The following is a 14,640-nucleotide window of genomic DNA, read 5'->3' on the forward strand; positions in this document are numbered from 1 at the left end:
GAGTAAGACACATAAGCCCCAAAGAAAACTGGATTTGCTGTATCAGTGGTAATTTACTAGATATTGGTATTTATTTGCCACTTTAGTTGGCCACGTTAACAAAGTCAAACACTGAAACATGAACTGGCATGATAACAGTTTTTGCAGGTTTGATAAACATTTAGCAGTGGAACAATAGTTAGTTTTTCATATGATACAAGCCTTAGTCTGACATTAACTCTGAAATGCTCACCTAAGTCAAGCTGATGAGAATCACTTCAGAATTCTGGATTTGGAAAGTTCTGCAGAGATGCTCTATTTCTTTCTAATAGAGCTTTAGATCTCAGGAAATGTGGGAAATTTGTGATGAAGGCACTCTGGGAGAGAATGGTGGTAACTAGGATGGGGGCTGATCTGTAAATTTATTTTCAGATCTGTGTGCAAAGGAAAAAATAATTGAAGATATGCGGATGACATTAGAAGAACAAGAACAGACTCAGATTAAACAAGATCAAGTGCTTGAAGCCAAATTAGAAGAAACCAACAGATTAGTTTGGGGTAATCTCTCCATGGAAAGGAGCACGGAGACAAAATTGTTTTGGGCGTATTGTGATAGTTGCTTTAAATCTCTGCTTTGATTTGTTGAGTGTTATTTAGGCATTAATTTTATATAGGACATAACAAACTTCCAACAGTTAAAGGCTTGTGTTGTACCTCTGTGGTCATAGCTGATAAATCCAAGTAACTTTAGTAGAAGGATGTGAATGTGGTCAAATACGCATTTAAAATTGTATGTTATATAACCTTATTTTGTGTACTGGCTAGAACTGGAAACATGGAAGCAGAAATGTAGAGAGCTGAATAACCAGAGCAATAGAGACTGGCAGCAAAAGATGAGCTACACCACAGAAAAATACAGAGCTGAAAATGAGGAATTAATAAAGGTGCAAGAAGAACTGAAGGTAAAATATGGGGCTGTAATTCATACTTAGGTTTAAAGCCGTAAGCTTCAATTAGGAGTCTGAATTTTTTTTGTGTTGCTAGTTTCAAGAACTAGGGCACAATGTTGCAAGTTAAGGTAAAGGAAACCTCCTCTAAAAACTGCAGTGTGTCAGTGCAGCAACGTCTGGATGCAGTGTCTTTGTAACCTACAGCATCACTGCTGCCCCACAGTGGACTGCACCGTGCGCTGTGCTGTGCTGCCATGGACGGTGCCTCTGTAGCTGGGCTCCTCCTGTAGCTGTCTTGAACAGATGTCAGGAGCTGGATTGTTTCAAGCCTTTTTCCCATCAGTTGCTTGGGCAGACAAATCAGACTCTTTAAAGAATCTGTGCTTGCTGTGTGACCTGTAAGCCCTTCCTCTTAGGCTGAGGATTTACCTCTTAGTTCTCCTTGGACTAGAAAGACTTTTTTTCCCCAAGCAGCTTTTCAGGTGCCTTCTGTCGTGTGTGGGAGAATGTCTGACAAGAGGTTTGATTGTGGTAGGAAAGGAGGCAAAGTGACATTCTTAGTTACACACTATCTCTGTTTACCATTCAAATTGTGCTGCTTTTTTGGCCTTTCAGTCTTGAAGGTAGGTTTCCTGACATGTCCCACAAGGCACTATAAAAGATTGGGAATTTGTATAGTAAAAAGGGTCTTTTTGCCATTACCTTTGGTGTAACTTTAATAGTGTTTGTGACTTGCCCAAAGAATTTTTTAGAGGGGGAAAGAAGTCTGTTCCCTGAAGACATGCCAGTCTGAATAATAAGTTCTGAAAACTGCTGAAGAATTTTTTTAAATGGAATAGAACAAATGAGAATGTAATACTTGCACTTAGGAATATGCTGGAGTAAAACTGTGCTAGTATTTCTGTTATCTTTTTGAAACTACTGGATTTTAAGACTTCTTTTTGTGTTGCTTAATCTCTGCCTATGGCTTTATTTCTGGTTCCACTGAAATAGGAGAATGAGGCAAAGTATCAAACCGATAGAAAGAATTGGCTGGAGGAAAAAATGAGACTCATAAATCAAGTGAAAGAAGCTGAGAGCCATCGCAACAGAGAAATGAGAAAATTTGCAGAGAACAGAGAACGTTGTGTAGAGCAACAAGCAGAAATTGTAAGTGACTGGAGGTCTCAGAGTCCTCTAGCGCAAGTCTTTACGTACAGAGCAGATCGAGTGTTAACAGTGTGGGCGCTCGAGGGGAGCTGGCCTTTGTCAAAGTCCCCTCACTTTATCACATGCAAAGCCCACATGAGATCTTCTCCATGTGAAAAAGGAAGAACAGGAGTGTCACAAAATTGAAGTGTAATATGTAATGGAAGTTAGTGTGCCTGTTCCTTTCTATCCTGTCACCACCACCACCACCTTGCTATGAATTCTTCAAACTTCCTCTTGTGTGTAAAACACCAGTAAGTAGCCTGTGCTTAAATGAATTGCTGCTTAATGAAGCTGAGAAAACATACCTTGAAAACCAAGATTTGTTGCTTGGCTCTTCTGACAAAAAAATTAAAATAAAATAAAAGGGGGGTGGGGTGGACAGTGGGAAGCCTATAAGGCTTTAGAAGGAAGAGAAGAAGCAAGCAGTAGTTGACAAAAATAGCTTCTTTCCAGATCTTTCCAGTAAAAGCATTTGGTCAAAATGCTAGTGGTTTTGCTCCTACATCACTCTCAAAGTAGAGTGACTGATGGATACCTTGCCTGGTCACTGGGCTGTACCAAGGTTGTAATTTCCTAAGCATATGAAATTATTGTATGAGTCTATGCAATCTAAAACGGTACTTGCATCTAGAAGTAGTTAGCAACGACATTCTGGACCTGCAATCAGTACAGAGAGATGTTAGGAGTTTGGGACTACTTGCACTTTGTCTGTGACTTTTCTTGCCTGACACTTTCTAGTAATAAAATCAGAAAGTGGGCAAACAGGAGTGGTGGTTCTTGACAAAAATTCTGTTCACAAAGAGTGCAAATATAGATACAGGTTTTTTCTTATTTGAAGCCTGGTTTGCTTTTGTATATTTGTAGTGAAACTAGTTCTGTGTGAGCTTTTTAAGACCTACATAGGCTCTTAAGCCTACCAAGGCCATAAAATAGTACTAACTATGCAAAACTAAACTATCAGAACAGTTCAGATAGTTTGTAGAAGTGGTGTTCAATTCTAACCTATTTTTTTCCCCCCATTCAGGAAAGACTTGCTTCACAGCTGGTAGAAAAGGACAGCAATCTTCAAAAGTGGCGTGAAGAAAGAGATAAATTAGTAGAAGCTTTGGAAGTACAGCTCAAGACTTTGGCTTCTATCACTGTACAAAAAGACAAAGAGATAGCAGAACTGAAACAAGCTGCAGCAAAGGATTCAGGAAAGGTCCTCTCTCATTCTCTCTCTCTTGTTCCTGTGGGATTTGTTTGTAGTTGTTTTTTTTTGTTTTTCTCTTGGTATTCACTAATTCTGCAAAACACTACGTTTTGGCTCTATTTCAAACATAGTGAAATTGTTTGCAGCTAATATAAAAAAACGCTTTATGCTTATGAAACTGAATTTGTAACAGTAACTGAAGTTTCAAAAAAATTAGCAGTTCAGTGAAACACTCAAGTCTGATCATTTGATTGTGATTTGATTGGACTGGAAATGTGAAACCACTATCACATCTGCTGCCTTTTTCACAGAACCAAGAACTTCACAACCAAATGGGAGGTGAACTTCTTATAACCCTACTTGATTAGAGTAAATTTAAAAAGTTTTCATTACATCTTCCCAGGCTGTTATATGACTTTCCGTGACTTTAAATAGAGGTCACTCATACGTGAAGTTGTTGGCTCTTTGTTGCACAGCTGGCTGTTAGAGCCTGCAATCCTAAAACTGATGCTACCACGTAATTGTAATGATGCTCATGCACATGTTAATTTCTTTTGCCAATCCTGCAATTTGTGGCAATTTTTGCTATGTTTATTAGGATGAGGAAGCTGATATAGAGGAACTAAGGAAACAGCTGGCTGAGAAAGAGGACTTTATAAAGGAATTGAAACAACTCATTAACCATAAAAGTCTTCAGTCTTTGGCAGAAGTACCTTTACCTGAAGGACAAGATAAAATAGATCAGTCTGTAAACAAAGAGGTATGATTTGTTGTATTTATAGAAAGTATGTACTAATGATATGTTGTTAATAACGTCTTTGTTGTTTTCTCAGTGTATATTTCTGCAACATGGAGAATCTCCCAAAAGTCCCGTTCTGTAGTTCCTTGTACTTTAACTATATCATTAGTTCTGTGTTCTTGTTCATTCTTCTCTCTCCCTCTTTCAAGCTCCCTCTCAGAAAAAGAAGTACTTTAGTTAAGACAATGCCATCTTTCTATACACTGTAAAACTTATGTACCTGAGGGGAGAAACTAGTTAACTAATCCAGGCTCTAGAGATTTGAAGACGTAACATTTGTGATGTCATCTCTGTTTGTTAACGTCAGTGCTAAGGGGATTTCAGCTCCAACAGCTTTCCTGATACCACCTATACTGTGGTAGTAGAGGTGGTTCTGTAATGAGAGCTGCCAGCCCATATGGGGTTCACAAGAACAGAACAGTATCTTGCATCTTACTTCAAAACAAAACAATATTTGAAGTGTACACAAAGAAAAGATTGACTTTGCATATTTCCTGAACAAAAATGAAAAGGCTTGCACCTACACTGAGTCTTCTGATTCTGACCAAGCCCTTGTGTGCTACATGAGCAGTATTTAATGAGGTAGTTTTCCCATTAAACTGAATTAATGCTGTGTGACTCCATTGCTAACTAGTAATGAAGAGAGCTGAACAGGGATTCCTAGCAGGCCCTCCCCTGGCCGCTGGGAGATGCGACTCTCCTCTTGTGGCAGAACTGGGCTGAATGATAAAATGCATTTCCTCATCTCTTTCCTGTCTGCTGCCAAACAAGACTGGCCAGTTTCTTGCTACTTCATCAGTTCACCTGGTGCCGTATAGATAAAGCTTGTGATGTGTGAGGGAGTAGAGAGTAGCTCTCAGTGGTTATTGCTTTATATAGCTTTGTAATGGCAGCTAAGAGAGCACCATAAAATTAGTTATTTTTGCTATAAAATTAGTTATAGAGAAGGATTGTTGTGAACAGTTGGTGCTGAAGTATTTACCTCAAGGTAGTAGCCACAGTACTTGATGTTATGAATAAGGAGAGGCTACTAACAGGATTTTCATGTGAGAAACTGTTAGGTGGTGAAGTGAATGGGGTAGAGTGTTGGGGGGAAGTCAGGTAATTCTCAGGAAAGAGATAAAGAAGAAAATCTAAAGTGATCAAGACGATGTGTGTGTCCTGCCTTGTGAGGAGAGGCTAAGAAGCTGGCACTCTGATTAGGAGAGGTTAAGGCCACCGGAGGGTTGTGGGGCTGAGGTTTACAAATTCATGGCTGCGATGGGTAGACAGAAGGCAGAACTGTCCTTGCTAAAATCCTGCAAGAACTGGGCAGCCCTTCATGAAACTAATAGGAGATGATCTTAAGACAGTTAAAATAACATGTTCCTATATATGAAGCAGCTAGTAATCTTCTGGAGGTGGTGGAAGCAGGTACTGTGAGCAGGGATTAGAAAAATTTTGTAGCAGAAATTCATAAATACATTTTTAAATGAATACTCTGAGGGTTAGGCAGTGGTGTAGACTCTGACGACCCTAATGCAACAGGTAAGAATGCTGGGAGAGTATGGAGAGAACAGATGACAAGGTGACCAGGATCACACATGTTATCTTTAAATAGCATCTCCCTTTGCCGCTCTTGGGGCAGAATACTGAACTAGACGGGCTGTTGGTGAGACCCAGCCAGGGCACATGGCATTGTGAGTGATGGCATCGTGAGTAGAGGTTACTGCTTTAAACTTGTGTTGTCTTTCAGCCCAGGTGTTCATTAGCTGTCTGCACTTGAGCTTTTATATTGTAGCTTTAGAAAAATCAAAAATATTTTGAGGCTTACTGTTTAGCATAATTTTTTCTTGTTCTAAATATTTACAGTTTATGGAAAAACAAGGCAGGACTAATCCTATACTTTGTCAAGATTTTCAGTTAGATCCGATGAAGTTAAAGGGAAATTATTCATTATCTCGATGTCCTAGCAGTGTCTCTTTGTTAAGTGAGGTTGGTACAAAACTGAAATGTAAAAATTTTATGCAGTTGTATGGGTTTTGCTAAACGCAGAAGAGGAAAGAAAATGTATCCTGTTGTCTGAACAATTCTGAAGTTTTAATGCTGCAAATAGCTTTCTTGGTAATCAGATCACCTGATTTTAGTAGCTTTTGGTAGAAATAAAAGATGTGTAAGGTAATCATGTGAACAGCTGTATCTGACTTGAGCTGCATGCTCTTGAAATCCTACCTCTCACCAATGCTTGTGAAGTGGCTGATTATTAGATAAGTCACTTGAAACAAATATATAAACCCTTTTAAATGGATGAGTAATAGCAGGGCAAATTGGATTTGCTTTCTTCCACTGCAGGATTCTTGTGTGTAGCTTTTGTTAACTAATGACACCAGCCATTCCTGTGTGACTTTTTGATTGCTAACTCTCCTGAAGTAGCAATAACAAAGAAAAATGTTTGTATTAGCCAACTCCATTCTTGGGAATGCAGTGGTGCTCCTATTCCCACTCAGAATCCCAGCAGAGCCTGTTGAAGAATGTGACTATCCTTGGGCTTTCCATGAGCTTTGATCATTTTCCTTTTTGAGAGGAGGAAGGTGCCCTTCAAGAAGCAACAGCAGCTGCTCTGTTTGGGACCCCACTAGCAGCAGCAGTAGCAGCAGCCACCTGCAATTTCTAACCACCAACCACCCCAGCAGCCTGTCTTTCAGGTTTCATTCAAACAGCTGCTGAATCCATTCCTGTATGCTAGCCAGCAGCTAAACTGCTGCTGTAGAGATGCAGGAGCTGGGAAAACGACAGCTCTAACTTGCTGGTTTTGCTAAGAAAAACAGGGTTGGGTGGATGGTGGAAGATAAGTGCTGCTGAGGAAGAAGAATTGTGCAAACTGACTTTTCCGTCCCACCCTCACTCTGCAGTTGTTGTGGTTTGGCTGTGAGCAGGTACAAGGTAAGTTTTTCAGCTTGTGGGCGACAGGCTGCCTTAATGCCTGCTCCTCCTCCAGAGAACAGGTGGTGATGGAGAAGTCTCTCACGGGTTGAATTGGGCTTGTAGCTTGCTAGTTGGCCCTTGTTACTTACACAACTTCGCTGGTGTAGAAGGGGAAGGGAGAGTTCCTTAAAGATAGGCTAGAGAAAGGTTATACTTTTCTCTCAAAAACTCCCATTACTGCCTAGCTCCTAAGGAGCAGCAGAGTTAAGATGTCAGTTCTACTACTGCTACTTGTGAAAACTGTGACTCTGTCTCTGCCCTTGAGCAAAATGGCTTGAAAACAAAGCATCAGGCTGAGTTCAAGTTCTGTGATTGTGGATAGAAACGTTAACTTTTTAAAACGTAACAAAGATTTAGAAAGTAAGGGTTAAACTCTGCTTTGGTTGAAGTAGATTCCTTCAATTAGAAGTGTTCTGGAAGTGAACAGCTGGAAAATTGAATGCTTACTTTGCAATCCATTGGGGAAAGAGATGTATTAAGGGGTTTTTAACTCGGTTATTTTAAAACTTGTGTTCTTAAAATTTCCGTGTATTTGCAGGACCATTCAGAAATTGTCCTCGACTCTTCAGACGTGTCCACAGAAAATGGAAATACTAGTCGGTTCCCCAAACCAGAGAGGGAAATCCAGTTCACACCTCTGCAACCCAATAAGGTGGAGGTGAAACACCACGGCAGCACCTTACCAGTTACTGTTAAAATGCGCAAGCCAAGAAGGAAGAGGAAGAGTGAAGAGATGGATGAGGTATGGCCTAGACCAACTGACTAAATATGTTGTGCAGTCTTTCAATTTCTTACTCTGATCACTTGTTTAAAGTCCTATCCTTTTGATTCTCACTGAGATCCTAAGGACATATATAGAGAATATTTAAACCTCCCCACCTCCCATGCCCTGCCTCCTCCCAAGTGGTGGATCTCTGGCCTATGTTGAATAGTCATGGATTTCAATTTATCCACACTCTGGACACTTGTCCCTGATACGTGATTCCTCTTTACCTTTTACATTTCTCTCTCCTTGCTCTTACAATTTGCTTCTGTCTCTGGCTGTGATCTGCAGGATTAGAGACCAGTTCAGTGGAACTGCTTCTTTTGGTTTAAGCAACCATTGGTATCAATCGTAATCTCTTCTAATATGCAATTAAAAGTTAAACCCCTGGGTTTAATGAATGCATTTCAGAGTTTCAAGACCATTTCCTTTGACTTTTTATCCAGTCTGTGTTTCCTTTGATCTTGTTGTACTTAGAGGGAATGTACAGAACTAATTGCGCGAGCACCTGAACCCCTCTGTTTTCTGTAGACCTTAATTATTCTTAATTCCTTCAGCTGTGCTAGGTTATATGCACCAGCCTTCTTAGTGTGCTGTGTTTACGTGCGAGACTAAGGCTACACAGCAGTTCAGGGTGGTAAAAATCTTCACTGCTCTTACTTGAACTGCACATTTCTTTCCTCTGACTTCTATCATCATTAGCACACAGCTATTTCTAAGACACTTCCAAAGGCTATGAAACCCTGAGACCTCATTGTGGTGGTACTTACATACTTGTGACCCTACTTGTGGGGCTTATGAATCTCTGTACTTCTAAGGACTTCTGCAGCTGACAGGTGAGTATAAGGGAGATGACTTGTGGATCAGTGATGCTTTGAGTGAATTTGTCTTAGCTGGAGAGCGAAGTACCTGATGCTTTTCTAGCATTCTTGTTCAGGTGTTCTCAAGTGATGTTTTTTTAATCTCTTAGTAAAGTAGTTAAGGGAAATGGTCACTTCAGTGATTAGTGTCCAACAGTACTTCAATAAACTCATTTTGTTGAACTTGGATTGCAAAAGTTAACTGTTAAAAGCTGTGTAAGTTAATTCGGAGCATTTCATTCTGGAATAATGTCCAGAGTTTATTTAAACTTCTTAGGTCTTGAACCAATTTTTTTTGAGAGTAATATTCTCTCAGGCTGCTGGAAAAGTAAGTGCAAAAATAACCATCCTTCTGAAGGCACTGGAAAAGTACTAAGCCTTATCTTCAGATGAATATATTTCATCTCACATAGTTATCCATCTTTTGAGAAGACTGTTTTACCAATCAATCTATAAATCCTCTCATAGTGTGCATGTTCATACCGCGATGGGATAACAGTCAGCTAAGTCATTTTTCAATAACATGGAACTAATTTTAAAAGTATCTTATTGCTGTTTTATTCACCGAATGTTATTCTTAAATATTTATCTTCATGTTGCATATGCCAAGCAGAAATAGATTATGATTCAGTAACTTTAACTGTTACAAGTCTACTGAAGATACAAGTTTGTTTTTTAAGATTCCTAAGACTGAACAGTATTGTTAAAACTAAAACTAAGGACTCAGGGGAGACCTGTAGTGCTAAAATAACCACATACTGCTCATGTCGATTTTTTTTAAAAAATAAAACAAAAACTCCTTTGTTTTTTTAGAAACAAACAAAATCAAATCTTCTGCAGAGACTCCCTCGTAATTAAAGAATAAAATCCTTTTTCCATTTTCTGATGCTGTTATCAGTTGGTATGGCTGTCAGTTATCTGAAATCTCTTGGCACCACTTCACAAGGCAGAAGATGTCATTAAAAGACAGCATAACAATGGCACTGTGCTACCAACCTCGTTTTTCATACTTGTCACCATAAATCTAAATTTACACTTAGATTTATTAATTTCAATTTGTATGCTGGCTTGTCTAATCTCTTAAAGACAATAGTATAGGAAATAATGGAGAGAAGAAAATAGTAGATGTCAGAATGGTTTGACTATAGGCATTTCTAGTTCCATTCCACAAGTTTGTTGAGTGTTTATTTTCCATTTGAAGAGTTACCTCTATCCAGTCAATGCCTCCCTACTGTTAGTCACAGCATTTAAACAGTGCCTGCTTCTCTAATATAGGTGATCATTATTCTTTCCAGAAGAATCCTGGTTAAAATTTGTCATATTTACTTTCTTAGTATTTTGTGAAAAGAGAGAACAAAAATGTAAAACCTGCCATGCCTAATTCACCTTCTACGAGCCAAGAAAATAGTTTGGTTTTGTTCAATTTTGAAGTCAGTTTCTCCTTTCACAGCTCCACCTTTTCTGTAAAGCTGGACTTGTGAAAGGAGCAAATGTTCTTATGCAGCACTATCTGATCATTACCTATGTATTTTAATAGGATTTTTAAACACTTACGTTGTCTTCCTACTAAGCTTTATAAGCTAAGCAAAGAGAGTCTGTCTGTATTTGCCAAGAACGTGCCCTAGCTGCAGTGTACAGTGAGTCACAGGGGAGGATGGTGCATGCTGAGTAGTTAGGAAGACGAGTCTGAACATACTCTTCACATGTGTGATGTTATAGGCAATGCCTTTTGAAGTAAAACTAAGGTTTGTGTCATCTATATGCATGGCAATTATAAAAATATTATTTTAGGCAGGCTCAAAGGGTGGACAGGAGATTAGTTTTTCCCCATTGGTTTCCTTCTGTTGTATAACTAGAACAGCTGGTTTAATGAAATACTCTAAAACTTTGAATCTACTTTTTAAAATGAAACTATTTGTTTCCTATATTACTCATGCACTTAGATGTATTCTCTGAAACTCTGACAATTTTTTTTCTTTTGGGTGTAAAATAAGGTTGTCTACATTGCTTGTTGTGGCAGTATCATTAGGTTAATGAACAGAGGTATCGGTAGCAAAGCTCAAACTGTCAGCTTGAAAATAGCATTGAAGTCAAATAAAATGGAATTAAACTTGAAGATAAGTCAATTTTTCAATTTAAGCAATGATCTTGTATTTCTTTGCAGATGTCTTCTAAACAGCTGTTTAGAAAAGAAGACCCCTTAAGAAAGCAAGAATCTACTTCAAGTAAAAAGTCACGTAAAAAGAAAGATAGAACACTACAAAAAATTGAAGATTTTTTCCAAAGGTCTCCTACTATTATTCACTCTAAAGGTTTGTGCAGAATAAATAAGGCTTATTCCATGTTACCTGGGTATTGTAGAATAGCTTTTTTTCTACTGTAATCTGTTAACGTATATGCTGTCGATGGACACATCTGCTGCATCAAGTTGTTCTTTCCTTTATGAAATAATGGAGTCTGAACTGGGCCTGCTATACTGAATCTTGCAGAGTAGCAGAGGCTGACTGGATTGCAAGGACCACATGGTTCTAGAGTTTAGGTTAAGTGTGAAAGGTAAGCCAGGTAGAGCGAAAGGATGCACTGTGGAATATGTGTGTATAAATTGATCCTAAAAGCAATATTAAGCTCAAAATGTCTGAGTTACTTTGTTCTTGCTTCCAGTAAAACAGTTAAAGGCAATTTCAGAAACTTGACCTGCTGATCTAAAAAAATCAAGAGTTGAATTCAAACCCAGATCTGACCTTGTTCTATAAGCCATCCCCACCCCACCGCACTCACCGCTTTCTTTCTGTGGAAGTTGTGTTAATGTTTTTTGAAGTATGTATGTGGGAGAGGAAGATTAGTCCTACAGAGTCTGAAAGCCGGTATGTCCTGCAAATATGTGGAAGACTTCAGTAAACTAGCTATGAAGCCATTAATGGATTTCATGAAGCTTAAGCATAGCCCTGGGAAAATTAACTGCTAGGACTTTCCACTGAAGAATATATTTTTATTCCTTCTACAGTAAGACATGACTTCTGAGTTACTGTTTTTTTAAAAAAAAAAGATTAAAATTAGCAGAGGGCACTAGGAATTACTAGTGTTAAATTCTAAAAGACACTATTATTTGGCTGGTTAAAACAAGGTCAGTCACTATTCCATATGGACAGTTAAAATTAAGATAGTGGTATTTTTAAAATTTTCCACATTTGTCAGAGTGGTTCCATGAGGACCACATGTCATTATCAATGGAAGTCAAATTCAGACTACTCAAAATTTCACCCTGAAAATGCTTAATTTCATCAAATGAGGTCTAATTTGTAACCTTTATTACCATGTTCTGTATTTTTTCCCTCTTTTGCATAACTCGGTATGGTTTGGGATCTCTTCCTCCTTCTAGCTCATAAAATGCACACACTCATCTCTTTATAGAACTAGTACTAGTTTGATAAAACGATACAAGTACATAGAGAAAATTGACTCAACCTTGTGCTTCTGTCAGGACAAAGAAGTTAAGCCCTGTTTGCAATTCCTGTGGGATTTAACATCCTGTGAAATCTGAATCCCAATTGACTTTTTTGGTGCTATTTAAATGTGTCCTTGAAGCTTTTGCATTTGAAGCTCTAGAAAACTGTTTCCAGGTAGAGAAGACTGTTGTAGTCAAATACATACCAGTCCTGAATTTTTATGTTTAAATTTAAGACTACATTCATTTCATTTTTTAACTGGTTTTAATAAATCTTTATTCATTAAACCTTCATTCATGAATTTTGAGGCTCACGAACCAATAAGACATTGATTTACGATAAAATTTTTCTTGTAGCAAAGAAGCTAATGGCAACTGTAAGCTCTCCCAAGTCTGCAGAACCAGAAAGCGTCGAAGGAAACGAGCTCAAGCCAAAACGAGCTAAGAGAAAGCTCTATTCAAGTGACAGTTCTTGCCCTCTAGATATCCCTGATTCTTCGGTAAGTGATTGCGGGTTAGCGTTCTGTCTGCTGTAATCTATTTCTGTAATCTTGTCTTAAAATAAGATATTGGGGGACAGAACAAACCTGATCGAGTCAAGTTGCAGAAGAGGTTTGAAAGTACTGACTTCTTTTTTGATTCTACCGAACCACTCCTTTCGGTCTTTTCTTCCTGATGTGTTACTTTCATTTTCTCTGTTTTCTCTGTGTGTGACTTGCTGACTTGCTGTATCACCTGTATAGTAGTCACAGAGATATCTTCACATTTGGATTCTTAGATACCTTAGCTGTGGCATGTGGAGTATTACTTTTTCCTCTTAGTACAGCAGTTGAGTCTTAATTTGTTTTTCCAGTAGTTGGTGTTCATTTACAAGTAGCATAAAGGGATAATAGAAATAGAGACCATTTAAGGAATCCATAGATTTGGAATAGCATGATCAAAATGCTGAAGAGAAAGGTCTGCATATACAATTAACTCTGCAGGGCAAGTGAGCACCTCAAGTAATTTCCAATTCCTTTTATGCCCAGCTGATAAGAGGGTTACTTTACAATCTGGATACCTCCATGCTTCTCAAAGCACAGTTTAAATAGCCTTCTGGGTGTGCTTAGATTGTGTTGCCCTGTCTAAACCAGCCTAGAGAGCCTTAGAGGCCAGGGTTTGATGTACTGTTTCTGAAATCCATCTTTATGGTTTTGGCAGTAACTAAAGTGCTGAGTGTACTCTGGCTATGAGAAGTACATCTCTTCATTCTATTCAGTCCTTTTTCATTTGCTGTGGTGGGCATTTGCCCATACCGAGTTATACTGTTGACTTTTCTGTAAATTGTCTGAACAGATGCAGCAGTAACCAAAGTGCTGTCCATAGGAGGATGAATAAAATAACAGGAATGCAGAGCAAAAGAAGCTAAGAAGCTTGGAAGTGAAAGGAAAAGTTAAAGACTGAATCCTGAGAAAGTCAGAATTTAAGCTAAAAATATGTTTTCTGAACACTTCCCGTTTCACAAAATGAGTATTAGAGATAAGAAGCGAGAGCTGCTTTCAGATCACTTTTTTCTTTGGACTTGGATATTTGTTTCAGCAAAAAATGGAATTTCGTATGATCCCAGTATTTCTTGCTTATTAGGATGCACTCAAATGGTGTCTCTGTTCTGGCGACCTCTTCACTAAAAGATAATAGGCAAAATTCATTCTGAAAACAGCTTCTGGGAAAAAGAATGTTATTGGTTACATGGGTCTAGAACTGCATGTCTTTTGTCCCTGAAGAAATGCTGAGTAACTCTTGAAATGTCATCTTTTTCAGATCTTGATAGAACACAAAGAGAAGGAAAGTGATCAGCCGATCATCCATCAACAGCTGCGCTCAAAAAGAGCTACATAATCTTGCAGAAGTATTTTCTTGCTTAAGGCATATATACACTCTATTACTTCAGGTGATTGTATATAGGAAGTAATAGAGACTTAGTTATGCTCCGAATTTTTTATATATAGATGCATAGAATTGTTCCGATGGTTTACTGTTCTGATTCCATTAAATATGAAATACTATTCAAAAAGTTTTGTCTGAATTTATTATTACAGAATGGTGTCTTTGGAAGTGTTCATAACTTATCCATTGTGCAGTAACAACTATGCCTGTGTGGAATGGTTTGTTTTTTTCAGCTGGCCAATATACCAATATGGTGGTTTGACCTTAGCTAAATGCCAGGTACCCAGCAAATCATTCTATCACTTCCCCCCCTTCCCCTTGTTCTCACAACAGGGCAAAGAGAGGAAAGAAAATAAGACAGACCAACCCCTATGGGTAAAACAAAAGCAGTTTTAACATAAGCAAAGCAAAGGAAAGGTCTGCATGTGGAAGAAAAAAAAAAAGAGAACAGATTTATTCTCCGCTTCCCACGAAGAGGCGATGTCGGGCCTTCTCAGGAGCAGGGCTCCGATACGCGTGGTGGTTGCCTCAGAGGACCAAGGGTGACCCACACCCCCTTCCTCCTTTCTCC

The 14,640-nt window shown here is 38.6% G+C and overlaps 1 protein-coding gene across 1 annotated transcript in view; it reads left to right on the plus strand.

Annotated features, from left to right (window-relative positions):
• Nucleotides 1-14,149, plus strand: part of KIF20B (kinesin family member 20B) — a 42,178-nt gene extending 28,029 nt beyond the window's left edge. Inside the window, exons 25-35 of the mRNA XM_074908378.1 lie at nt 412-537; nt 805-941; nt 1,923-2,078; nt 3,145-3,321; nt 3,917-4,072; nt 5,963-6,085; nt 7,614-7,817; nt 10,033-10,110; nt 10,863-11,010; nt 12,501-12,643; nt 13,944-14,149. Coding sequence (XP_074764479.1) covers nt 412-537; nt 805-941; nt 1,923-2,078; nt 3,145-3,321; nt 3,917-4,072; nt 5,963-6,085; nt 7,614-7,817; nt 10,033-10,110; nt 10,863-11,010; nt 12,501-12,643; nt 13,944-14,021 — 1,526 coding nt within the window. The 3' untranslated portion in view covers nt 14,022-14,149. The remainder of the gene's footprint in view (nt 1-411; nt 538-804; nt 942-1,922; nt 2,079-3,144; nt 3,322-3,916; nt 4,073-5,962; nt 6,086-7,613; nt 7,818-10,032; nt 10,111-10,862; nt 11,011-12,500; nt 12,644-13,943) is intronic.
• Nucleotides 14,150-14,640: the final 491 nt, after the last annotated feature.

Source organism: Athene noctua, chromosome 5, assembly GCF_965140245.1.
Source record: "Athene noctua chromosome 5, bAthNoc1.hap1.1, whole genome shotgun sequence".
Lineage (NCBI taxonomy): Eukaryota > Metazoa > Chordata > Aves > Strigiformes > Strigidae > Athene > Athene noctua.